At 40.6% G+C, this 26,016-nt stretch overlaps 3 protein-coding genes across 6 annotated transcripts in view; all 3 read right to left on the reverse strand.

Moving 5' to 3' along the window:
- rgs12a (regulator of G protein signaling 12a) overlaps nt 1–18,243 on the reverse strand; it is a 42,246-nt gene extending 24,003 nt beyond the window's left edge. For all 4 annotated transcript variants that reach the window (XM_032511295.1, XM_032511293.1, XM_032511292.1 and 1 more), the window contains exons 1-3: nt 18,019–18,243; nt 15,065–16,931; nt 13,553–13,645 (exon numbers count right to left, since the gene is read on the reverse strand). In XM_032511295.1, the coding sequence (XP_032367186.1) occupies nt 13,553–13,645; nt 15,065–16,873 (1,902 nt within the window). In that variant the 5' untranslated portion in view covers nt 16,874–16,931; nt 18,019–18,243. The remainder of the gene's footprint in view (nt 1–13,552; nt 13,646–15,064; nt 16,932–18,018) is intronic.
- Nucleotides 18,244–19,281: 1,038 nt separating this feature from the next.
- On the reverse strand, nt 19,282–22,945 carry msantd1 (Myb/SANT-like DNA-binding domain containing 1). Its single transcript, XM_032511302.1, has 3 exons — nt 22,356–22,945; nt 21,973–22,263; nt 19,282–20,231 (listed from the first exon to the last, which is right to left on the reverse strand). Exons 1-3 carry the CDS (start codon nt 22,607–22,609, stop codon nt 19,979–19,981), a joined length of 798 nt encoding a protein of 265 aa, XP_032367193.1. The 5' UTR covers nt 22,610–22,945; the 3' UTR covers nt 19,282–19,978.
- A 2,375-nt stretch (nt 22,946–25,320) lies between these two features.
- The window catches only part of dtx4a (deltex 4, E3 ubiquitin ligase a), a 17,630-nt gene continuing 16,934 nt past the window's right edge, over nt 25,321–26,016 (reverse strand). The window contains exon 9 of the mRNA XM_032511304.1: nt 25,321–26,016. This exon is cut by the window's right edge and continues 949 nt beyond it. The gene's annotated coding sequence lies outside the window, so the exon portion shown is untranslated.

Consider the following 26,016-nt stretch of genomic DNA (forward strand, 5'->3'; position numbering starts at 1 on the left):
TTGCCTCTCATGGTTAACAATATACAGCTGTGTTATTAACAATTAATACTGTGGACAAATGTCAGCAGTGTGGACCGGCGCTGTGTCTCTCCATGTTGCTGGAAGCTGTGTGTGAGTTAATTGGGGTGGGGCTGCGCGGAGTGTAAGAGGAGAGAGAGAAACACAGGCACGGCTTTACAGAAGAAATGGGTCATGTGTCGCAACATTAAACCATATCAATAAACAACATTGGAGATGTTGTGGAGAGGCAGCGGATGCGGCGACATTAGGTGCACCGGTGCGACCTAGTGATAAATGTTAGTCGCACCCTAGAGCCCTGTGAGCTAACAGACGCCAACTAGCACCCTAGAGCCCTGTGAGCTAACAGATGCTAACTAGCACCCTAGAGCCCTGTGAGCTAACAGATGGTAACTAGCACCCTAGAGCCCTGTGAGCTAACAGACGCTAACTAGCTCCCTAGAGCCCTGTGAGCTAACAGACGCTAACTAGCACCCTAGAGCCCTGTGAGCTAACAGATGCTAACTAGCACCCTAGAGCCCTGTGAGCTAACAGACGCTAACTAGCTCCCTAGAGCCCTGTAAGCTAACAGACGCTAACTAGCACCCTAGAGCCCTGTGAGCTAACAGGCACTGCTTTTGTCTGAAAAACAACACAGATGGGACAAAATGTTGCGTTTACTGGTAAACTGGTAAACCTTGAGACTGCCGTTTGACCGACTGCTATCTGTTGTCGAATTTTCCTTAGGTTACTCTTACCTCTGGGACTGTCTACATCTAGAAACTAAGCTGCGCGGTGCCGGGAACAACTCTGACTGGTACATAATCAGACAGTGGTTTACGGAGCGGTAGATGGGCTTTGCAAAAATAAAAACGGAGCGTTCTATGAACGGAATGATGCATTTAAAATATCGCTCAGTCACGCAAATTTCATCGTGGGAAGCCAAACTCGTGATTGTGATAAAAAATTGATTAATTGTGCAGCCCTACTTCAAGCCACGTTTCTCTCGGAGCGACGAGAAGCTAACTGCTATAAATGCTTAGCTAGCATCCCTGACTGCAAGCCTCGACACTATTAGATCTGATGTGGACACTCTAAAAACTGCTGCGGAAAGGAACTAAAGTACTCTTGACGGTAGGCCTGCATGATTCTGGGAAAAATATGACACACGATTTTTTAGCTTAGAATTGATATCACAATATTTATACCTGTAAACATAGAGGCTTCAATGAAGAGACAGCATTGCAGAGCATGGGAGCGCTTTAAAACCCATTTTATACAGTCTATGTTTAAAACTCACTATAGAAAGTAGTAGAATTTGTCATGCAGACGGCTCGTAAAATTAAATGAGAATCAAATTCATTGAAAAAAAAAAAATCAAAGTTATTTAACAATTAAAATGTGAACAGGGTGAATCGAGATTGTGATTTTATAATGATCAATTGTGCAAGCTTACTCGACTGCTGCAGATATGGAGGATAGAAACCGGAGATGCAATATCCGCATTGTCGGGGTTGGAGCGCTCCAACGCTATTCAGTATCTCTCCCACTCTCTGCCCCAGTGGTTCCCAAAATTGGCGGATGTCCCGATCAAATTTATGAGAGCTCCCCGAATTTACAGTGCAATTACAGTGCAATACCACTGCTTATCACACGCTTATTTTCAATGTGCTTCGCTACACAACCAGACCAACTTCACGGTCAAGCAATGCCAAGCCTTCTTTCCAACCATGGATTCAGCACGAGCCAAAGGCTCGGATATTTTCCTGATTTATCCTGCAACTCTGAAAATCAAGGAAGGCTCCCACTACAGAGCTTTCACCTCCGCTAAAGAGGCTGAGGTTTATGAGGCTGTTCTTCAGCCCGCAGATATTTGCAGACATTTATGTTGGCTCAGTAGAAGACCCCAGGATATTTTGGTGATAAAAGGGTTTATTAGGCGCAACACCATACTATTCTGCTCTAATACGCGCAAAGCTACATCACTGAAACGTCAAAACCTTGAAGCTGAGCTCACCAGACTAGACTCACTGTTACAAACAAATTTTACTGGATCACTATAGAATGAACATTAGTCAAGAAAGTAATAAGCAACATTCTGAAACAGAAGTCTGAATTTCTAATTCACAGAACAAGACTGCACTATAACTTTTTGGGCGCTAGACCTAGTCACCTTCTCGCTATGAGATTAACATCCAGTGATTATTTTACAGATATTCCCATTATTAAATCTTCATATGTTAATATTAGAACTGACCCTGTCAAAATAAATAAATCCTTTCAGACCTTTTAATCCAACCTGTATGAATCTGAGGTAACTTTGGATAAATCCCACTGTGACAGCTAATTGAATCAGCTTGACTTGCCTCGGTTATCAGAAGAGGAATCAGCTAGCTTGGAAAAAAATATTATTTTTGAAGAATTAAGGGGGGCAGTACAGAGTATGCGAAAAAGAAAATCACGGGCTTTGATGGGATTCCCCCTGAATTCTATACAACTTTTTGGGAACAGTTGGGCCCTTTCCTTCTTGACATGATTAACTTCTCTATTGAAAAGGGTGAATTCTTTAGGGATGCTAACACAGCCTCAATTTCCTTACTCTTGAAAAAGGATAAGAATCCTCCAGAGTGTTTTAGCTATCGACCTCAGAGTCTGCTTAACGCTGATATAAAAATCTTCGTCCCGTCGTTTGTAGTCTCATATGGCAAAATTACTGAACCCTGACCAAACATGATTTATAAAAACGAGACTAGCAGCAGATAATGTTAGACGCCTTCTCCACATTGTTGATGCAGCAGAGGACAGTAAGACCCTAATGTGACTTCTTTCTCTTGACGCAATGAAAGCCTTTAACAGACTTCAGTGGCCATTTCTATGGTCAGTCTTAGAGGTGATGGGCTTTGGTAAAACTTTTATTGGTACGATTAAAGTTTTGTACAGATTTCTCTAACATTAGTTATTTGTAGTTATTTATGAGTTCTCACTAAAATAACAAGATCATAATTACTTTTATTGTCACAACAGAACAGAGGAACATCGACATATAAAGTTCTGATAAATAAAATGTATAAAAGTACAAATTTAAGTTATGAAACTTAAAGTCCTTTGAACAAAAACACGTTAACAAAAAACAAAAAAAACACCACACAGCAGGTGTGCTAAATTACACAGCAGTGAGACTGCTACACTGCTATCCTTTGACCAGCTCCCTAATCTAAATAGAGAGGCGGAGTCCCGCCCCGGCCAGTGGACCACCATGGGACCTTATTATTTTGGAAAAAATAAGTGAGCCCGACCGATTTTTAAGGCCGATACCAATACAAATATTAAGCTATCGAAAAATTCTGACATTCCGATATATCGGCCAGTATACATTTAAAAAAAAAAAAAAAAATCCAGAAATGCATCACAAAACGTAAACAGCTTTCCCTAACATTAGTTATTTAGAGTTCTTACTAACATAATATAATAATATAAATTTATTTTATTGTCACAAGAGAACATCAAAATATATTAAAGTTCTGATACATAAAATGTATAAAAATACAAACCTAAGATATGAAACTTAAAGTCCTTGAACAAAAACACAATAACAAAAAAAAAAAAAAAAATCAGAGTGTTGCCTGTAGAGCACCCTCTGGCGGACAAACGCCAGAGGGTGCAACGCCAACCCCCATAACATGGTTGACAGTCCATTTTTTATTTTTTCCTGAGGATTTTATCAGAATCCTTTATTTGTCATTATAAATGATTCTGATGAATTCAATTTATTTATTTTTGTAATCGGCCATTGTAAATGCTGATACCGATAGATTGGGAAATGCCTAATATTGGCCGATAATATTGGCCCGCCTGTTACTGTCAATGTCTTGATTTTAAATGAGCTGTCAACCTTTCAGCTCTCTGGAACTCAGAAAAATGTATTTGCTGGACTTACAGCTGCGAACAAAATGATTGCAACCTGTTGGAAACCACCTTATGACCTGTCTATCCGTGCATGGACCCTTTCCTTCTTGGATGTAGTTTATATGGAACTCTCTACACCGCGCATTCATGGAGCGCCAGGAAGGACTCTGGACACTTGGCTGAGCATTGCTGACGCTTTTAGGTTACAGCCTTTGCTTTAACTTGTGCAGGTGTTTGGTCCCTTGTCTTGTGTCTGTCTGAGTATGTGTTGTTTTGTCTCCCTCCCTCCCGTCTATCCTCAATGTTTTTTGGTCCTGGGACACGTTCCGAGTCTCAGTTTATAGTTTTTGTAATTGTTTGTAAATTCTAAATGTAAAAAAACAATGCACACTGGACAGCTTTCCTTTGTTGCATCCAATTACACACAGAAAAAGTGTGAAGATTGAAAAGAAAAAAAGTTAGCATGACTGTGAAATTAGAAAGTTAGAAAAATTGTGGGACACAACTTTCCAAATCTGCCATCAGTCAGTCAGTCTTAATTAATCTGATAAGGCTAAATTTTTACTGATGCCTCAAGAAAGAGAAACAAATAACATAAATATAGCCTACTACTTCAAACTGATTTTTTTAGTGTACACTGCATTCACACAAAAAGTGGCAAACTTCTATTTTATTTTTGATTGTGCTTTTGATGGACACTAATGTCCCACAATGCAAAGCACAAAGTTGATAGACAAGCTACTCATAGCTGTAAATAAAAAACTAATTGCAAAAAGGGTTTATACAGCTCCAGGAACATCTCGAAAACAAAATAAAGTATTAAATCTCTTGTTTTCTCTTTCCAAATTTAAAAAGCAGTGGATGTTCACCTGCACATGGGTTTCATTTCCTGTTTGTACAAATTGGGACATTAATTTAAAACACTGTGCTATTCAGATAATAATATGATGTATATGTTATGCAAGAGAGAATGTGTACTTCTTCATGTGCAGACTAAATCAGCCATTCAGTAATTAGAATCTATTCTTGGTGCTAAGCTGAGTCACAAAATCACAGGACACTCAGTCTACAGCCCTTCATATCTACTTTTGCCCTTTGTGTTCACAGCACCCAGGTCTATAAGCACATAAGAGCAAAATCATAGAACTCTTCAATCCAAAATGCCCTCAGGAAAAGCATTTTTCTATTTCTTGCTTCAGTTTTGCTAAGCAAAGAGTCTGCTGCTACAAAGTAAATAGCCTTCATGTGAGCTCTGAGCCTCCACTTGATTTAGTCAATTTGTGAAACTTTTCTGAACAGGCCTTACAGCGACAACGAGCACCGCTTGTCACAAGACCTAACTAATTGCATGTCAAGTTCTCCACCAGGCAATCTTCAATGAAGGAAATTTATCTCAGCCTGCTATCTGTGGCAGAGGACAAACTATTCCCTGACAATAACATCAAGAGAGAGTTTTGCATGGAGGCAACTTCCTTTTGAGAGAGAAAGGGGAGAGGTTGTGGTGACTGTTTAGATGGAATAGACATTTCTCTCCCAACCAAGCAAGGAGTTTCGGGGGGGGGGGGGGGGGGGGTGGGGGGGGGGGGGGGAGATACTGGTTCAGAGAATTATGAAATTCCTCTGACAATGTCAGAAAGTGTCTAAGTGACAGCGTAGACAGACAAACAGCTGGCAGGGTAACTTTAGGAGGTTAAAGAAGGATCTATTGTTTTACTGTGGGAAATGTTGTCACAGCAAATCTGCCAGACACTCTTGTTACATTAACAAGGATCGGATGAGGTCATCATAATTATGTGATGCTAGGGGGCCAGGAATGGTAAACAACATGAACACAATTAGCCTCTTGTTAGATTTCCCATCTGCATTATGTCCATAGATCAAGGGCTGTGAGACTCTATATTGAGTCCTTTCAGACAACATATTTTCATAGCATAAGCCTCTCTTAATATGCTACTTACGGTCACGCTGTGTTTAGAAATCCTATTTTTGCCATGTAAACCTCAGAAATTATGCCAGTGGTGTAATTCAACTTCACTTATGATCTAATTTAGTATCACATGTTCTGGTATATAACTTTATTTGATTTTTATTTTTTCATAAAAAGGCGACCGTAGAAGACATGATTTTGGCATTTTGGGTTTCAATTTTTAACAAAGTGTGACAAAAAAAGAAGAAGATTTGTCTAATGGCAAAATCTAAATTAAGAATCCACCTTTCACATGTGCTTCGGAAAAGGGATTTATTTCCTCCTAATTTTACCCAAATCTGTATATGTTTTTTCTTACATTTTACAAACAAACAGATAAAGGGGGGGCTAAGAAACACAGGTCATTATCTTACCTGACTAACATTGTAGATAACAATATAAAAAATATTAACAAACCAAAAGAATTTTTCCCACAGTGTAGAAATTCAGATTTAAAATCTTGTTCCGTTATCAATGCCAATAGAAGAGACTATACTCCAGGATACAAATTGGAAGCCAATACTTTATGATTCAATAAGGAGTTAAACACTAATCTGGGGGGGGGGGGGTTCAATTTAACAAATGCTTGATGCTGGGTGGATACATGTCGGGCCCGTTGCTCTGAGCCATGAGGGTCCAGACTTGTGCTGAGGCATCTTTTAAGTGTAATCCCCTCAGCTAAAAAATGGGTTAAAGACACTGGTGATTTGCATGCAAACAGAGTCCATCGCCACAATGAATTTCTTCTCTTAATCCCCTTAATCAGCAGTAATCAGCTGCCTGTTCCCCAACTCCAACTGGTTAGCCACAGCAGATGGGTACAGCTCTGCTCCAATCTGGTTAAAAGTGGCATTAGTATGATTTGTGCAGTGCTGCCGGTGTGCATGTGTGTTCACTACTTGTTGCTGATAAAAAAAAGAAGACAGGGAGTATTAGCATACCTCTGGATGGAGACGTTTACCTTTTTCCCTCTGCTGCCCTACTTCTCACAGAATTCAGGAATGTGATGCTTTAACCATTATCAGAATTTGTCTTTCCCAACTTATGACGACAATGTAAATTCTGATCTTCTTAACTCGGCCTAAACATGTACAGCTCATGGCTCTGGACCTGTAGCTTACTGTGAAGCCTAAAAACATGCCAGTAAACATGTTGTTAACTCCCTTTGTTGTTTTAATACCTATGTTTATTGCATTGAAGTAACAAAATGGAAGGCTAAGTCTGGGAAAATGCTAAACAAAATGAACAACAAAATACATTTGCTTCACAAGCCACAGCTAAACACAAATAGAATAGCTTCAGAGATGGGAAGTAGAACCAGTGACCACGACCCCTCCCCTCTTAATTTATTATCACAGAAAAAGCGCTGCCTGGAGGGCTTGAGGTGGGTAAACCCCATAAGATACCACCACACCCTATTACTGCTCTCTTTCTCTCCCATAAAAAAACACCAGAAATGGACTTTCCAATCTGAAACCCGACACTGGGAAGTTTTTATGCCAAAATTCACTTACATGAAACCTTAGTGTACAATGTTTTTAAAAGTCTAAGTGCTTAGGTACATTTGTTGTGTGGAGATAAGGCCGTGATATGAATGAATACCTGCCTCCTGGAAGGGTACAAGGCTATAGGTTGCCAATGACAAGGAAATGTTATAATAGTTTACGTCCTGTGTCCTACCTTATACCCACTGTTAATCCTTTGGGCTATGCAGGGAACCTGAGCAGGTTAAGTGAAACTGGGGAATAAGGAAAGGCAAGTTTGGCTTAAGTTGATTGCTCTAGGCTAAGGTCTATGGGATGGCATTTCTCTATAGGTATTTGGCATTGCTGTTCATGTAAAGGCTCAAAGTGGCAAAAGAACTTGCAGAAACGTGTTATTTGAGATTTGTGACACTTTGTCTACAAGGAATCTCTGAATCTTTCCTTAATCTTTATCATATGTACTACTAAATGTGATGATATATATATATATATATTCATAATATGACTGATTTAAGACCGCATAATTTGCATTTAAGGGCAACCTTTTAAACCACTGCCTTTAGAAATACCATGACACATGAACAAAACATAGAATAAACGTAAATCACTTTACTCAACCTTAAGCAGCGAGGTCATGCAATAACCAAGCTATATAAACAGATATTATATTTCTGGATGTTGACCACAGGATGAATATGTTATATAAATAGTTTGTGAGGGAAAGTTAGTGTTTACACCGCCAAAGTAGAGCTCCAGGCCAATCCCTCACATTATCACAGGAAGGCTAAATACCCAACAATCCATGTTTATGACTTCTACAGTGTGAGGTAGACAAGGCTTTGACCTGGTCCTGCCAACTCAAGATCAAAAAGATACCAACTACATTCACTTTCCGAGCCTCCTTGCAATCCTCTCTAGTTCAAACAAGACAATCCGTCTTGCTCAATGTCTCAAAGACATGAAGCAAACGCGCCCTGGCGTCTTCTAAGCAACAGGTGTGAGTGTTGAACAGGCGATTAGCCCACTGTATCCCAGACATGTCTAAACTGTTACCAGGGAGGTGATACAAGACTTTGGCCCTTCTGAAGCCGTTGCTTTTTAAGTAACCTCCACACCCTTGGCAGTTGATTCCCTTTCAGTGAAGCAGAGAAATGTAATAATAGTATGATTGAGGAAGGTAAACAGTGTGTGGGCAATGAATCACCTCCAGAAGTTGTGTGTCACATCCGTACGTCCTGGTTCAGACACTCTTTCCTATAGCCAATCAACAAGGGATGATGAAAAGCTGTTAGGTTAACTAAAAAAATACATCATAATCCTGAATGTCAATAGAGTTAAGAGTGGAGCTGTGGTGCGTCTCCATCCAAAAGATGGCAAGGCATCGGGTATTTTCCGTGGTCACAGCTTGGTCAAACAGCAAACTCAGCAACCACAGCCACATCTGGTCATCTGGTTACTGGCTGTTGCATATTCATACTCCAAGCAGCTGGACAGTTCAACTTCCACTCAGGTTTTGTTGTGTTAATATATTGTTTTTCCAATCGATGGGTTTGGAAAGAGAAGTCTGTGTAATTGCAATAAAATGTCTTGTGAGAGAAGAGAGGAAAAGAAGGAATCATAGTGGAGACATTTAGAAAATGTCAGGCTGTATAGTCTTTGCATTCTATAATGTTCGCCTAAGGACCCATTTTGTGAGCGCAACTGTCCACCCACACTCCAGAGCTGGCCATGTGATGTCAGACAGAGAAAAGTGTGTCGTGTTCTCCTGCCTTTACAGCTAATCCCCAAGAACACACTACCCCTGCTCATCTTCTCAAATCATTGACACCCACATCAAAAAAGAAAGAATAATTTATACAATGAAGTATGGCATATCAGTAAATATAGATTTTTTGCTTGGATATGCTGTATGTATGTAAAACATTTTATATAGCAACAAAGATCATGCAGTAGTCACAAGCATCAAAAAGATAGGTGTTTTCATTTTGAGATAAGCAAATGAGAGTGCTGGTGAATCAGAGCACGGACATGCCTGCACAAAGGAAATAGAGGCACAGCCAAACCACACGCAACATTTCAAGTTCAAACTATTACATGATGCAAGAGAACGTCCATTAAAGACTTAATTATATCTGAAAACAACAACCTCTGATCTCTGTTTCGCTCACACTGAATCTAACTTTTCCCAATGCCACCAAGCGATTGCGGAAAGGTTCACTTCTCAGTGCGAGCACACTTCATTCAAAGGCCCATAAAGTGACCCTTGATGCACACTTTACAAGAATAATCTTGGGTCACTTCACAAAACCCTTTTAGTATAACGTCTAATTTGAAGTCAGTGTGCATCCTGATATAGATGCTACACCACATTTAACTATATAGAGCAGCGCAGTGTGTGTCATACAGCACATGCGAGTTCAGCTGGCACTGGTCAAAACATTCCTCTGACAGACCACACAAGCTAACCACTGTATGTCGTTCAAAGGCTACAACAGGAGCTACAAAGAGCCCAAAGACGGAGTAGTAACGGTGGCAGCGAAGATGGCACCACCAAAACAGAAGAGAAGTGAGGACAGACAAAATAATGAAGACTCTGGGATTTCATGACAACACTTACAGAGTTGAGAGTCAAAGTTTGCTCCATGTATGGCGCTGTGTGCGTGCGTTTGGCTCGTCCTCAGCGCTGCTCCACACGCCTGGTGTGTATAAACCAGTCCATCCGCTTGAGCTCCGGTGTGTGTGTGAGTTGGTGTTTGCAGTGCAGAGAGACGGAGCTCAACGGGGGAGGAGAGAGCGTGAAGGAGAGCCGCAAATCCTGACAGCTATTCGGATCTCTCTCTCTCTCTCTCTCTCTCTCTCTTTCTCTCTCTCACTCTCTCTCCCCTCACTCTCTCTCTCTCTCTCCCTCTCTCTCTCTCTCGCGCAAACAAGAGCTTCTAATGTCTCCACACCTAGAAGGAGAGGAGACACTTCACACTCATGGAGCAAAAGAAGTACCCCAAATTTCAGTATTTCAGTATGTCTGAAAAAAACAATGTGCTCTCTCTAACTAACATGCAGCAACACTTCAGGAGACAGAGTCAGTGTGAACATGGGCACAGCAGCCTGCTAATGGTGTCACCTACAGAGTGTCGCAGAAACAAGGAGTCTGTGATGAGTAAGAAATAGGCTCATAGTGGTGAATTGATGCGGTGGGATTTGGGTGCATTTGCGGCAGGGCTCCGACGAGCTCTGTGTGGAAATAAATGACAAGAAGGTACAAAGCAGTACATTCTTCAACATGCCCAAAAATTAGGGGATCTGACAACCAAAGCTCAGCGTGCATCAAAACACCCTTCATCACAAGATGAATCGGCACAAACACAGAATAGTACAGCAGTTTCCCTCTCTATTAAACCAAAAAGACATGCTGTTTACATGCTGATTTGAACTGATGCACGAGTTGCAAAAGCTACGTGTCAGAGCCTTTGTACAGTGAAAGAAAATAACAAGCATTTGCTCATTCCTGTATCCACTGTGACGCACACCACCGATCATGGAAAAAGCAACACAGCCACACGCGTCCAATTTGTGATGGACTTGTCCACAACATGCAGTAAAGCTACATACAGGGGTTATCCACAGGGCTCTGCCCTGAGCACGGATGGTGAACTCCAAAATAGTCTCACGGTGTCCTTGTGAGTCCAGATGCATGCACTGACTGAGAGCTTATCATTTATTTTTGCTAAACTTGCCATGAGAACAGTCCCTTAGAACATCCTTCACAACAACATTCAAAGTTAGAGAAGAAACCAAACATGCACTACTGCCACTGAATACATAGAAGCAAGGCGTCATCTAAGGTTAACAGCTTAGTGCAGCTCATAGGCTTGATAGGTTGATCGATTCTTATCAGTACTCTCTTTGAAGTAGAGCAGAAAGAAGAGAAAAGAAGTTATCAGGCTCATGTCTCTACAGTCTGATGTACAGGCTCTTCATAGGGAACTTCTCCAAATCTTTTGTGGAAGTAAAAACACCAATTTTTGCATGGGGGCTTTTAGAAGTGCAACATCAGATCTCTGATCATGAACCCAGGGTGAAGCTCAGCCCTTGAAACAAAAGCCCAGGGGCAAGTGCTAGGTGAGGATCTAATTGCCTTTGACAACCATAAAACATCCCTATGGTGTTAACACCTGGAACGTATAGGCCTACCATGGGGTTAAATTACTGTTCTTGATTACATGGAGTCTGAATACCTATGAGCTAGATGCACCATAACAACTGATTTCTCGGATGTTATTTCACAGGAAGTAGAGTGATATTAGCTAAACAGTCTCATGGTTTCCCGCAGCATTTTGCAGTTAAGGCGGCTACCTTTGCAACACCAGCCTCCAGCCTTAATTATATTGGGTATATATATATATATATATATATCTCCGCCGTGTTACTCTGTCCCGTTTTCTCCCTGGGCACCGAACCGAACAACAGTTTCAATTGAAGGTACCATACAGTTAGAAAACAAAGATCTGTTCTCCCCAAGCCAACCCATACAGCCCTACGGTTATTGAACGCAGACAATCAGAGCCCAAGTAAGTTGTAAATGGATCCCAGACTTTATGAAACTGAAAAGGTCCTTCTCTCAGATAGGAGCTAAGGGCTTCAAGGTCCACAGAGCAGCTAATGCGTTTTTAAAGCCAGATCAACACAATGCATGGGTAACAATGTAAAACTTCCCTCTCATAACGCAATAATTCCAGCATCCAATCAAGTCTTGTTTAATCTAACACAAACTGTCATTATACAGGCAACCACATTCTATTTTCCAAAATAGATATGCCAAACCAAACTCAGCTTACTTCAACATGCCAGAGCTTGATCATTCAAGAAAAGTGGATAATGTACAGACGTGTTACCCATGAGATGTTACCCATGATGCTCGCACATGAAAGGCCTGTATTTGACACTACATTTAGAAAAACACATCAGATCAGCCTGAGCCTGGCTCTCCCTGTTTGTGGCATAGCAGTTCCTGAGATAGGTGTGAAGTATAGGTATTAATACATGTGCACAAAATATTGTGTAACAAAAGAAACTCAAGTTTTAAGAAAGAGAACTCCACACAGTAATAAAAGTTTTTAAAAAAGCAGCCAGCTTTCTGTCCAGTCAATGTTATTATCTCCCATGAAAAATAAAAGTGAAAAATAGAAAAATGATTAAAGCAGTCTAAAGCTTCTCAGTTCTATACTTCCTAAACTTTTTTGCAGCTGCATCAGTTGTTAGGGATGAATGTGAACTTAAAAGTAATTATACTATTAGATGCAAACTAATTTGCCACTGCTGGGATGCCATAACTATAGCAATTAAATATAATGAAATCACCAAACCAACAGAAAAACAAAGTGAGGGGATCACTGCACATTAGCTAACTTGGAGCACAGAAATTAAACAATTAAATTAAAGTTTAAGACAAGGTGGGAAATCCCACTTTATCCTTTATATTCATCTTTAATCCTGTGGCTGTAATTCATGAGCAGACCTGTTCAGATCCTTGGGCTTTTCAACAACAGTACTGTTTAGTGTGTGTCGGGACAATCCTAAGGGGATCTGTTTGGTGTGCCTCTTTGAGTACAAAGTGTTGTCTGCAGGTGTGACTGTTGTCTAATGAGTGGACATACAACACATTATGCCACTTGTTAGTTTGTTTCTGTGTCTGTCTGTGTGCTTTCAGAGCAATCATGAGATGTAGGAGATGTGTGAATGTAGATCAGTGTGCATGAGTACTGCATGCATGCAGAGAGTTCCTCAGCAACATTAATATGAGAAAATGTGACCATGACATTTAGTTGCGCAGCAGTGCTCATTAGCGAGGCCAAACAAACAGGACCACGCCTCTGGCCCACACAAAGACCACTTTGTGAGCCACCCAAGGCATGTAGCAGCAAACTCAGAGTTCAAGGCAACGGAAATGAAAGGTTAAAAAAGAACGGAAAGTGGAGCAGAATGAGAAAGGGAATGGTTCAACTGAATGTCCACATTAGTGTAGCAGACCACTAAAAACCACTGATGATTTTCCATTTTTTAAACAACTTTTGTCACAGACAAACAATGGCAAATTAATCCAAATAAAAAGCTTGACTATTGTGATTCAAATTAAATGAGAAAAATAACAAGAATTAAACTTCTAAGAAAACCAATGAAATAAACAAAACGTGTTGCCTACCTCCAGGTCGTCCAGTGACCGTGCCAGGCTGAGACGTTTGGCAGAGCGCCGTCTAGAGGCACGGCCAACACCCATACCCCAAAACCTGGAGCTCTATGACAATAAAGGAGAAACAGATTAGCAAAAATACAACTACCAATACCATAGACAGCATAATCAACACCCTTATTATTTTCACCAGCCACCCCAATTCTTATGTTTGGAGAGGCTGCGCCTAATGTTTGAACGAGAGTTTAAAAATTGCAGATATTTACCACTACATGACATGGTCTCTACCCTGTAATTTGCTTGGCTTCCTGTGCAAGATTGACCCCTTTCTGATCTACTGTAGGCCGGTGGACAAGAACGCAATCTACTTCCGATTCATAAACACAGCTAAATACTTTGCTAAAATAAGGTTGAAAACATCAATAAATGCTGTAAAAGTAAGTTCAAAAACTACAGATTTTTTGTAGCTGACTTGGACATACCCTAAAATGCCCAGAATTGTATTTTTAGCTACTGGTATTTACAAAAACATTTTTGCCTACATGTCAACTAACTGCATTGATCCCAAAGGCTGAAATAAATAAATCCAAAGATAACGCACACACATAATTGATTTCCTGAGGGAGCCTCATTTTAGGGACTATATGGATACACAGGGCCATCTTGTGGGCAGAGAGGACAATAATGTAAAAAAAAAAAAAAAAATCCCTCTCTGCATGTTTATGACAATTACTGCATTGACTTAAAACAGGTGCTTTCGGATATTTCAATTCACACTCAGCACCAATTGACTCTAGAAAAAGTGGTATTGTATTTCATTTTAGGGGCCACCAAAGTCCGGCTTACACACACCCTCTCAGTGTCTGGAAACTCAACTTCATGTGACCATTTAATACTTCCTGTGTAGCTGTGTTAAACATGAATGAAGTACAGAAACAGATGTCTTAGTGGGACTGTGCTTACAATGGAATAGTTTTGTCATTAACACACGGCTAAGAAATGACCTGCATGGAAACGGTACATGTGAGCAAAATTTTGCACTAGTATTCAAAATCCAAAAATACCTATCAAAAATACACAAAACCAATATTTCAGGTAACATAAATAGCTACGGGTCAAAAGTTTTCCCCTATAATCAAAACATTAGCAATCCATACCTTTTCACATATTCAAACTGCAGCAAAGATGGCAGAGCATCTAATGTTGTGTAAGCTGGTTCCCTTCAGTGTTGCAAAGCATTAAAATAAATGGCATCAACTGAGCAGTTAATGTCACTAAAGTAACTCCTGCAGACATAATAATATACAATATTTCGGCTGCATATCTTGTCAGACTTCCCAAAATGTTGCCTTTGTTCTAATTAATTATCAGATTTTTTTCAACTCTTCTGGCTTATAAAAATAAAAGACAAGACAAAACAAATATAAAAAATAATTGTTTAGTTGAACTGGTCACAACCAGACTACAGGCTTTATTAAAGGCTGCAGATTCTAGTTTTTTAGTTTTTAAAAGTGTCTTACTTACATTTTTGATACCACCATCTTTCTGCTGTTTTTCTCTCTGTTCAAGAAGCTTTTTGGTCCAGTCCTCTCTGGGAGGGAGCATCATGACATCGGCTGAGCAGTACCTGTCTGAGGGGATCTGGCTCATAGGGGGGGGCAGGTTATTTGTGCCAGTGCTAACAACACTGGAGGCCAAGTTGTTGGTCACTGGAGGGTCTGGTTCACCGCTCAGGACTTTAGGCCACTTTGGCTTAGAGAACCACCTTTGGCTACCTCTGAGAGGGTCTCCAAAGACATTTGCTTTTTTACCCAAAGGCAAAGGTGGTGGGGGCTTAAACTGGAACTCCAGCCTGGGTGGGGGACCTCCATAAAAGCTATGAAGAGAATCAGGGCCAGGTAGTGACTCTGAAAGGGAATGTGTGCTGGCACTGTTCTCTGGATTCAGGCTTTGGCCCTTCTTGGAGGGGTTTATTGAGTTGAGGTCTTCAGCCATGGGATAATCCCATGGACAGCTGGGGAGGTGGGCCCCAGGGTGGTTTCGGATTGCAGAAGGGAAATCCCTGTCCGCTCTCTCTTCAGGGGGTGACGCATTTCCAATTCCGCTGTCCCCATTGCTGCTGGCGCTGCCTTGCTTGCCTGTGCTGTCGTTCTCCTTGGCTTGCCGCTGAGACTCCATGTCCAGTTTGAGGCGAAGCCTCTCCACAGCCTCCCCCATGTCACTGTACAGGACTGTGACAAAGTGAAGGACGTCTGGTGGAGTCTGAGGAAATTCCAGGCAGCCCAAGGCATCTGGATCTGGAGTGCAGTCAAAGCCAAAGCGTCCTGCAATGCCTACATGGTCTTCGTGGTTTCCCAGCTCTGGGTCGATGAAGAAAACATGGCAGGAGGCCCGCAGAGGACCGTCCTCTGGTAAACGGCCATTGATTACATGTGCTGTAGTGACCAGGCACAAAAAACGAGGGTCTTCAGCACACACAGCCCCTAAAACCAGGTTCTCAGCAGGAAAGGCTGCCAAAACAGCTCCTGCGTCGTCACAAAGTCGGATGCAGTCAAACATGATCTTCATCATCACCAGAGTATGAGTATTCTGCTCTGTTCCCAACAGTCGTATTCGCTCCTGAATGGCTTTTAAACAGTCCTCCTCCGATTCTGTAGTGTTTAAAATCAGCTCTGTGGAGCTCAGGTAGCCCACCACCAAGGTCATGTTTAACATACTCCAGTCTGAATTAGCTTCTTCTGTGTCTGTAAACACAGAGTCTGTGTCCCCCACTTTGGAAGTTTTCTCATTTTGCTGCTCAGCTAAAGAGTTCCACTGTTGTGACCATTGTGACATATCAGGCTCTGACACCGGCCTCTGTTTGGTGCTGATAGCATGATTTGAGTTAAAGGAGGAATTGCTTGAATCATATGAGATAGTGCGGAGAACACCTGCCTTTTGGTAAATACCATTTTTCTGGCCAATCCCAAATTTTGCATCATTAAGAATGGGGTTCCCCATGATTCGGCTTGCAGCATGCACCACCAACTGCAAGGGTCCTTTGCAGCTGCCAATCAACTGCACCACAGTCTCATGCAAAGCAGTGGACACGTCAGTTCCGTTGATGGCCATGATGTGATCCCCCTGTTTGAGACCCACCAGGTGAGCAGGGCTTCCCTCCAGGATGCCACTCAACAGACATGGCCTCTGCCCTGAAATAGTAAATCCATATCCTGCCCGACCACGGATGATCTCCACACCCCTCAGCTCACCGACTGCATTTAAATCCAGACGCCTCCTTGCGCCCTCAGGCTGCCCCTGTATCCTCATCTTTGTTGTAGGGCGCTGTGACATCCAGTGTGTGGGAACTGAAACACTTGCAAGTTGCCAACACTATTGTGTTGTTGTCATCCTACAGTTACACAAAGTGGGCAAAAACAGGAAGAAAGCAATTTGTTTTCCATATATGAAATTATACTACACAAGAACAGCACCAACACCAGATTATAACATAGAATTGCAGAATAATACAGTTGTCCATCAGTTTTCAACAGAGACAGAGTCATGTGAAATACTAATTAAGTCAATATTAGGGCTGCAACACTTATATCATTATTGCTTAAGCTGTCAAATTCTTTGACAACAAATTGAGTATGGTCTTGTCAAAATAGTGAAAAACACACATCACAGTTTCCTGATATTATGTCCAAACAGCAAAAGCTTTGAGAAAACCATTTGAGACTAAATAAAGCAGGACATATTCACTTTTGAGAGGCTGTAACCAGCTAAATTAGGCGCTTTCGCTCAAAAAACTGACCTTAACAATTAATCAATAACCAGAATTGTAGCTATTTAATTTCCTACTGATCAACTAACTGATTAATCGACTAATTGTTTCAGCTCTACATTACACCGTTTAATCATGTTGAGTCATTATTTTATAATTATATAATACATTTTTTTGTTGATACAATTTGTTCGAAACAGAATTACAAATACACTTTATAATACATGCTTTAAAGCGAACAATAATAAGAGGCAGGCTGTTTTTGTTTTTCCTTCAACTAAAAGTAAATTATAAATCAAATTAAAGACCTATCGATCTTATTTTAGTAATTATGTGTCAGACATTAGAAGGACATCTTTTATGCCCAAACACAGCTTGCAAAGTATCCACCCCTCCACCCACTCCCCCAAAACAGAATGCCAGCTGGCTCCCTACTCACCAACAACACTTTAATCACAACCAGACTCTTTAGTTTCGGTCAACCGAGGTTTTTAAATGTTCCGATACTCTACTAACCACACAAGTTAAACACTTCCATAACCGCATAGGCTACACCTGACGAAGACTTGTGGCTTCTTTATTTTGTACAAGTTATAAATAGAAATAGTTTAAACCATAACCACTAGGTTTTGAACCGATGTTACTTAGCTAGCTAATTTAACTGAAACTATCGCCACAACGAGGCTGTGTAATGAATAACTTTTTGAGTTACCTTTTCCAGGGATAAAGATTTCCACAAAGACGGCAAACGATTACATTGACGCTACTACACGTCAAAACTTTCCATTTTTTTAACATTACACGTCCATTTTTTTTTTAAATAAATCAAAGCACTATTTCCCTGTTGCAATTCTGTAGTCCATATGTCAACGCGCGAGAGCAACGTGACCACCCTTTACTTTTCCACCAAGGCGGAGATTACAAAGCGTCTTTCATTGTAACCATGACAGCGTAACGTCTCGAGAACATGTGACGTCCCTTTCTGGCCAATCACCACGCCTGTCTCTTTCAATATTCAAACGATCGGAGCAACGCTATTGGCTAATATTGATGACAGTTGACGGTCTTTATTTTGCGTTTAAGTAATTCACATTAAACGCATAGAGTTTTTTAAGTAAACAACGCCGTTTAAATGTAGAAAAATGGGTTTGAAACCACTTTGTAAGCTATATAATTATCCCGGAAACATGCCACAGTGGAGTACGTTGCATTTTAAATATAAGTCTTACCCAAGCTCTTCCACACTGGAGCAGCAGCACTTGACTGTGGATGCATGGTTTGTCAATACCACTCTGGTCAAAGGGCTGCAACGGACATGGTTTACTACACAGGTTCAGCCTACCCCTTTGCAGAAAAGAGTAAATGACTGACAGGCATTTGATGAAAGATAAATAGTTATAAATAGTGTATTGCTTTTTCATTAAGCAGTGGCTTCCATGGAGTTTGTGTAGTGTTTGATGGAACTAACTTAATCCCCAGTTTCTCCAAATCCTTTTAAAGTAGACACAATGCCTTAACATTTGGCTCTGTTAGGCCTTACCTTCTGTGTATTTTGCATTTCAATAATTCCTCTGCAGTAACAATTACAAGACAATAAATAAGAGACTGTGTTGTTTTATTCAGCAGAAATGAAAATAAGAACAGGACATTTTTGCATATTAAAATAAAAAAAAGTTTTCTGTTTCTCTCTCAAAGTTTGCATTTATATCCAATGCTAAAAGCACAATGCCATCCATAATTAAACTATTGTTTGTCCGTAGTCAGTTCAATTAGTGTACAGGCAGAGAGCCAATCTGTGTGGTCACAGTGACGCATAATTTGAAGTGGATATGAAGAATGAGTCAGTGGACTCAATATCTGTCATTTTTTTTGTTTATTTACTAAATAAGATTTACCTTGAAAGTTATCAGTTGAAAGCGGGAAGTACCTTCATTTTAAGAAGACCTCATGTCTTTTAGTTTGTTTTCTGTACAGCCACATCAGAATAATATTGTATGATCAAGGTAAGAAGCAATTCTGTCTCATACGAGGGATATGGTAGGCCAGCAGGTTTTTGTCAATACTGGCTGTGCTGATCACAAAAAGGACATGCAATTTGTGTTGGTTATGTAGCCATTTGTTTACAGATTCCCTCCAATTACTTCAACAACAGCAGGGATTATTTCCTCATCCTCTGGTTCATAATGCAAATTGTCCTATTTTGGCATCAAACGTTGCAATTTGTAATTATCCTGGCACAGTGAAAAATGAAGTGACAAAATAACTGTTTTTGCAAGCCTGTTGTTCCCACAGTGACAGCTGACACAGCTATCACTACAATGAAGGCTCACATTGGGGCCTGACGCACGTTAGATGCTAAAGTGGCAGCATATGTCAATATGGTTATTAACAATGGTCATCTTCCATTAATGATTTTCAGGCTGATGACACCTTAAAAAAACGTAAAACAGCATATTTTTGTACCTCTATATGCCGTCTCTACACTGACAGGAGCTAGGCTATGCAACACAATAAACCTTAAAATGTTCCATGTCAAACTGAAAACCAAAATAAATATGCTTTATTCTTGCTTCAACAAGGCTATAGGTGAGGCAAGACAATAATCTCTCCCAGACAACTATAACTCTCACATGTTGTGGCTTCACTGGATCTTTGACCCCAATCTGACTCCATTATGCTGACATGGCGGAGGGAGGCTGGATCATCTTCTCCAGAAGGTTCATCATACGTTCCTGCAACTGCAGACACTGGACCTGGAGGAGGTTCTGTTGGTGCATGACTCGACGGACCTCCCTGCACGTCTCCTCTATGGCCCGGCTCGACCTTTTTTGTTGCTGGAACATGGCCTGCATCACTCGCAGTTTCTTTCTCTTCATGGAAAGGTGCTTGTTGGCGTGTCTTTTTCTGGCTGAAGTAGGGTGAGAGCTGGAGAACAGAAAATGGGTCTCTTAGAGCAGGCAGTGACTTGTGATAGATCAGATCACCTCTGGGTGCAACAGCTCATTGGTAGTTAGTTTACAGCAACCTCTCCCAAAGCCAGAGTCATGCAGTACCAAAAGTATTATAATTATTATAATAAAAAAGGCTTAACCCTCGTGTTGTCTTCCCACCGATCTGGAAAAACCTTTTATCAAGGTGATGGTTGTCTTTTTCGACCCTTTTGTGGCTTTCCCCCAATGATTTTGTCACTTTTTCAACATTTGTTGACTTTTTCTGAGCCTTTTGAAATGTTTGTGTTTTTCCCCCCAAAATTTTTTAAACTTTTTTAAAATGTATTTACATTTGTCCCTTTTGTGACATTTTTGTTACTTTTTCTGACATCTTTTCACATTTCTGTCACTTTATTTGACATTTGGTCACTTTTAACATTTTTCTCTCTTTTTTTACACTTAAACAAAAGAAATTCTTTTACCAATTGTTTTTTTTCCAAATGCTGTAAAATTGACAAAAACACAAAAATTCAATGAATGTAGTGAACTGATTACTTATTTAACTTGTGAGAAGCGTTGTTGGGAACCATCCATGTTACTTTTTTGGAAAATTTGTTTGAAAGAATTCCAAATTTCTGATATGGAAAGGGGTCAAATTAGACCCGAAGACAACAAGAGGGTTAATAAGCTTATTGAATTGGTTGGGGGGCCCTAGTGGCTCAGCTGGTTGAGTGTGTGCTCAATGTACAGGGGCTTAGTAACTGCATATTAAGTCAACATATTAAGACCAAATGAACCAGTTAGACATAAAGTATATATTATGTCATATATGTACAGTATAATAAAAACCACATTGTATAGAATTTAAAGCTATACCAGCTACTAAACGCAGCTAAACACCAAAACAAACAGTCAACTACATAGCTAAGCAAAAGCAAAACAGCCAAAAGCTAGCTGATGATATCACGTCTAGGTAAATTCACATAACCCCCCCTCCCCTATCTTTTGAATACTACAAAATACAGTTAAACACCAAATCAAACAGTAAACACAGCTGACGCTAGAGCAAAGAGCCAAATCCAGCTCTAGCTAGCTGAAGATAACCACGGCTAATCTTTAGCATTAAGCTAAATTTACCTTTTTCATGTTTCCTGTGATTGAAACATATCAATATTGATGCACTAACATTTTAGTAATTCCGTTTGTTATTCCACGTAGATAAGGCCACAGCTAAATCCAGTCATGGAGAATAAAAAACAGCTAAACTACTCCTGCTAAAAAGGTAGGCTACCTATAGCCTAGCTTAGCCGAGTAACTGTCATCTTAGCTTTGGACCACCCTAACCAGCTCTATGACAACTGAGCAACTTGTGGGCTGAAAGCTTACCTTGAGTTTTTTATCTTCTTCAAAAATGTATATTATCATTGATACAAAATTAATATATGCTTCATTTGAATGCATACTCAAAAAAGCATGTATTCTAGAAACTAATTTTGATTTCTTTACAATATGGTTTGCAGAGTCAGCATTTTTATGATGCATGTACATGCAACACGAAACACAACATGATTGACTAAAGCCCTGAAGGGCATTTAGTCAGCTGAACTGAACAACTTTAGGTGGATTGCTTCCCTGACACAATAGACTACAAAGGTCAGTTTATCAAACTGTTATTACCTTTATCAGTGACATACACGCACACCAACACAATATATGTCTTGTCTAGTTCCTTTTACCTGGAGCCCAGTGTGTGCTCACTGTCAGAGCTCAAAGAGTCCAGCTCTTGTTTTATCTCCATCTCATCTGAGGAGCCTGTGTACTCTGGCAGAAATCCCAGTATCCCCTCCTCTGACTGGGGCACCAGGTTGTCTGTAGACTGGGAGGAAGTAGATGGACCAACAGAGGCCTGGAACTCCAAAGAGGTCACCCGCCCGTTCTCCAGCGGCTTGGAGAGGATCTTCTCAATGGCCTTATAATACGGCCAGTCCGGCGTCTCCCCACTTTCACCAGCTACAGTTTTCAGTCTCCTGTTGGATCAAAAATAGATGTTTAAAGTCATGCAGCAACAGTTGGAGTGAAGTCATACCTCTATTCGGACATTTGGATCTGGTGCACTTGCCTGTACTGAAATGACATGTTTGTGATTTTCATCTTGATCTCCTCTTTGAAACGCTGCTCTCCAGTCAGCTGGAAAAACCTCTGGGACATCTTCTCGTAAACCTTGGCGTTCCTCTTGCTCATTTTCAGTTCGTTGTGGTGTTCCTCCCACACGTACAGAAGGGCTTTCATTTCACCGTCGGTCCAGTTCGGGGCCCGCCTGTGTTTCTCACTGTGACCTGCCATGAGGTAGCTGAAACCATCCTCTGTTGCCATTTTTTTAAATGCTTTCTCTTGGCCTGTGCTGGCTGGGATTGCAGAAACAGGATCTTTAGTGGGTGAATTTGAAAGTCTTTTACTGTGCTGAGAGCTGGGATGAATCTGCAGTGAGGGAGTGATAAAAGCAAGCAGGCACACACGCCGTCCTGCCTGTGCCCTTCCCCCTAGCCTAGCTGAAAGAGGACTCAAAATGGGGCCTAAGGCGGGAGAGGAATCCGGTTAAAAGCTTTTAGTGGTGCGTGATGTCACCGTGACATCAAGTTGCCTTGGTAACGGTGAAGGTTGTACTTTATTTTCCCTCCCTCTCCTCTAACCACTCCCATCCACCTCCTTTCCCTTCCACACTGCTCCACTGGTAGCACAAAAAGCTTTTAGCTGAAAGGCAGCAGTGTGAGTGCATGAGATTGCTGACAGCTTTGAAATATGAGCCTCTGGGGAGAGAAAAAAAGGAGAGCTGAGGGTTTCCCTGGCAACAAGGCACTGGATTTGGTCGTCAGCCAACACACTGCTCCATTTAAAAGCTTTTAATAATAGACAAATCATTTTGAGGAGGAGAAAGGGAGGATTAGCTTTATCTGGCATGATGTAGAAGAGAGAAAACACTTCCAGTCTGCAGTTCAGACCTAAAAGGCAAAAGCAAAAACCTTTCACTGAATAACTGGGAAACACTGTGTTGGGTGGAAATAACAGGGTGGAGACATTTCAGACAAAATGGCAACATGTGGGGATCAACCATAGGCACCCCTGCAACCGAATACAAAATGCTGACTGCACTGTATTCTGTAATCAGCTTTCTATTTGTAGCCTGGTGTTGTAGACAATGGACCCCTGCAGGAAGGGTTTCCAACCAGTTGGAGACCCCTCCCCCATTTAGTTCTCAGCAAGGGGCTTTGTCTACTCCCATCTCAAGCAACCTAATCTAATATATTCTGTGGATTTATTACCCATTGTCTCTTGCTCCCTTTCTTTCCACCTGCCTGTTACCTTTTCTTTTTTAAAGAATATTAGTCCATTAAAACCACACTGTCTTTTACACAAATAGATGGACAGTAAAAACCCAATCCCCTTTTCCATGGCGCATTTTGCCTCCTGATTTGTCTTTCCACTTTACGTTTGCCTCCCCATAATGTGCAGATGTGGTAATGCACTAAAACACAAACCCACCCTCACTTCATCTTCAAAGGTGCCTCTAGTTGTTGTCAGTCCGGCTTAACTCAGTTCTGGCCTGATTAGACACTTAACCCATCTGCTCCGCAGTACCCTGACAGGCGGCCGCTGCATTTTGATACTAAATTGACGGCTTTGCCCAATCCATCACACCTGTCACTTAAGACAAATGTTTTAAGCTCCGCCGTTACAGAAATTGAAGGGCAAATGAAAGTTGTCGTGAAAGGTTTTTTGTGTTTTTCCACTCCAGTGGCTATATTCATATTTATCGCTTTACTGACTTTCTGAAGGTAACATTTTTTTTTTGGGGATGTGATGGTTGCCTTTGGCTCAGAGGGTAGGTGTTTTTTTCACATATTTCACATTGTCTGAAATAAGACAATAAGTGAAACTTAAATGCATATGTTTAAATAAATAGTCCCTGACATACTAACCCTTGCCTTTTTCAACATCGTGACTAAATCCTCTTGCTGGGGACTACTATAATTGTGTTTAACTATCTCCGTACATTTTTTCATTCATTAAAGTGGAAGTAGTCTAATCCAGACTACTAATCCAGGAGCCAGACTAATCTACAGATAAACTGGTTACCCGCCGCTCATTTCTTGAAGTAATGTGGGTGATCTGTAAAATCACACTGCATTGTATAATTTAACTATATGACAAGACTAACCAGGATCTATTTATGAATTTCACATGATGGAAGAAAATGTCTTTATAACTAAAATATCTAACACAGAAATCTTTGCAAAAAGTGAATGCGACCATTGTAGTTTTAAGATGGCCATGGCTATAATTCTTTATGGAAAGTGCTTAGAGGAACTGCACGGTGTTGCCATGCTTTAATGGAATACAAGAATTTTATCTTTCTGAAAATATACAGTAGGTATCTCCAATACAATTGGTGGAAATATAGGACCTTAGTGTGTTACTGCAGGATGACAAATTCAAAATAAACCGAGTATAACATAGAACAGTAAATAGACAAGAAAAATGATCTGTCACCTCTAATTTTTCAATTTAATAATCCCGCTGCACTTTATGCAAGTTGCTTGTTTTTCACACATCCTGTGCTGCATACTGCAACTAATACCTGCATTCTTTGTCGTCAGTTTATTTCATCTCTCCATGAATATTTAAACAAAGGCTTAAATCAAATGAAAAGATGGTTTCACAGCAAAACCACAATAGCTGAACAGACAGTGACTAAAAAACTAATCCCAAAGGAATGAGATGAACCAGCTTTTTTTGTTTTTTTAAACAAAAAACTTTAACTCAGTCTGGTATGACCAGTAGTGTTTGGGGGCTAATGTTAGCTGACGTTAGGAAATGGATCTTTCTCTACTTGTGCTACTCTTACAATGTTTTAGCATTTACTATGATCTTGTATTTGCCACTAGTGTTCAGTGTCTGCTGTTTGTCAAAAGTAACATAGTCTTACTTTAAAGTAAGAAAAGCTGGCACATTTATGGACTTAAAGAAACATCACGTAAATCAACCTTACATAAAATGAAGGAGTAAAGCGGCATGAAGTTCGGTTATCTCATTGAACCTTAGAAAAATGTTTAATGCAAATTTGTGCACATAAAACACATACATACAGTACAGTGCATACATAAGGTATCATAAAGTATAAATGCTTTTAAAGTTGGCCTACATCAGTATGTCAAAACATACCGTACACGTACCTCATCATACACCGGTCCACAACGGACCGAATGCAAACGGACTGGACCGTTTTGGCCAAAGCTGGATCCACAACAAGAGATCATCTTCTGCACCTGCTGACAAAAACTTAATATGACAGAAACAATTGGTGAGCACATTTTGTATTGTGTTTAGAGCATTTGAGGCTGGTGTGTGTATCCTACACAATTATACAGTAGATATAAGCTGTCTGGTTCTTTTTGATACTAAGTAGAAAGCTCTGTGCAAGTCTGAGCTCAAGCAGGAGGTCCAATCCTAGCTTTTTGGGAATCTACTCCTCCAGGGGGGAATGGTGTAATCCATAGTAGCTTTTCCTCTATCAGTCCTTAACTTTAATGCAGATACAAGAAGACACAGAAAGCTATTTAATGCACCCATGCTCTGAGGGCAGAACAATTAAGGAATGTCAGTTTGTGAACCTATCAAATACAAAATACTGAAAATGATTTTTTTTTTAAAGAAAGGGGGCTGGTATATGGCATATAAAGTGTCAGGCAAACTCTGGTACACCAGCAGTTTATCTTTACTTC

Source organism: Etheostoma spectabile, unplaced genomic scaffold, assembly GCF_008692095.1.
Source record: "Etheostoma spectabile isolate EspeVRDwgs_2016 unplaced genomic scaffold, UIUC_Espe_1.0 scaffold352, whole genome shotgun sequence".
NCBI lineage: Eukaryota > Metazoa > Chordata > Actinopteri > Perciformes > Percidae > Etheostoma > Etheostoma spectabile.

Coding starts and splice junctions, on each gene's coding strand:
- msantd1 (XM_032511302.1), bottom strand. CDS start 22,609: ATGGCAACAGAGGATGGTTTCAGCTACCTCATGGCAGGTCACAGTGAG. Junction 22,264..22,355: donor AACATGTCATTTCAGTACAG/GCAAGTGCACCA, acceptor TTGATCCAACAG/GAGACTGAAAACTGTAGCTG. Junction 20,232..21,972: donor GAGCACACACTGGGCTCCAG/GTAAAAGGAACT, acceptor TCTGTTCTCCAG/CTCTCACCCTACTTCAGCCA.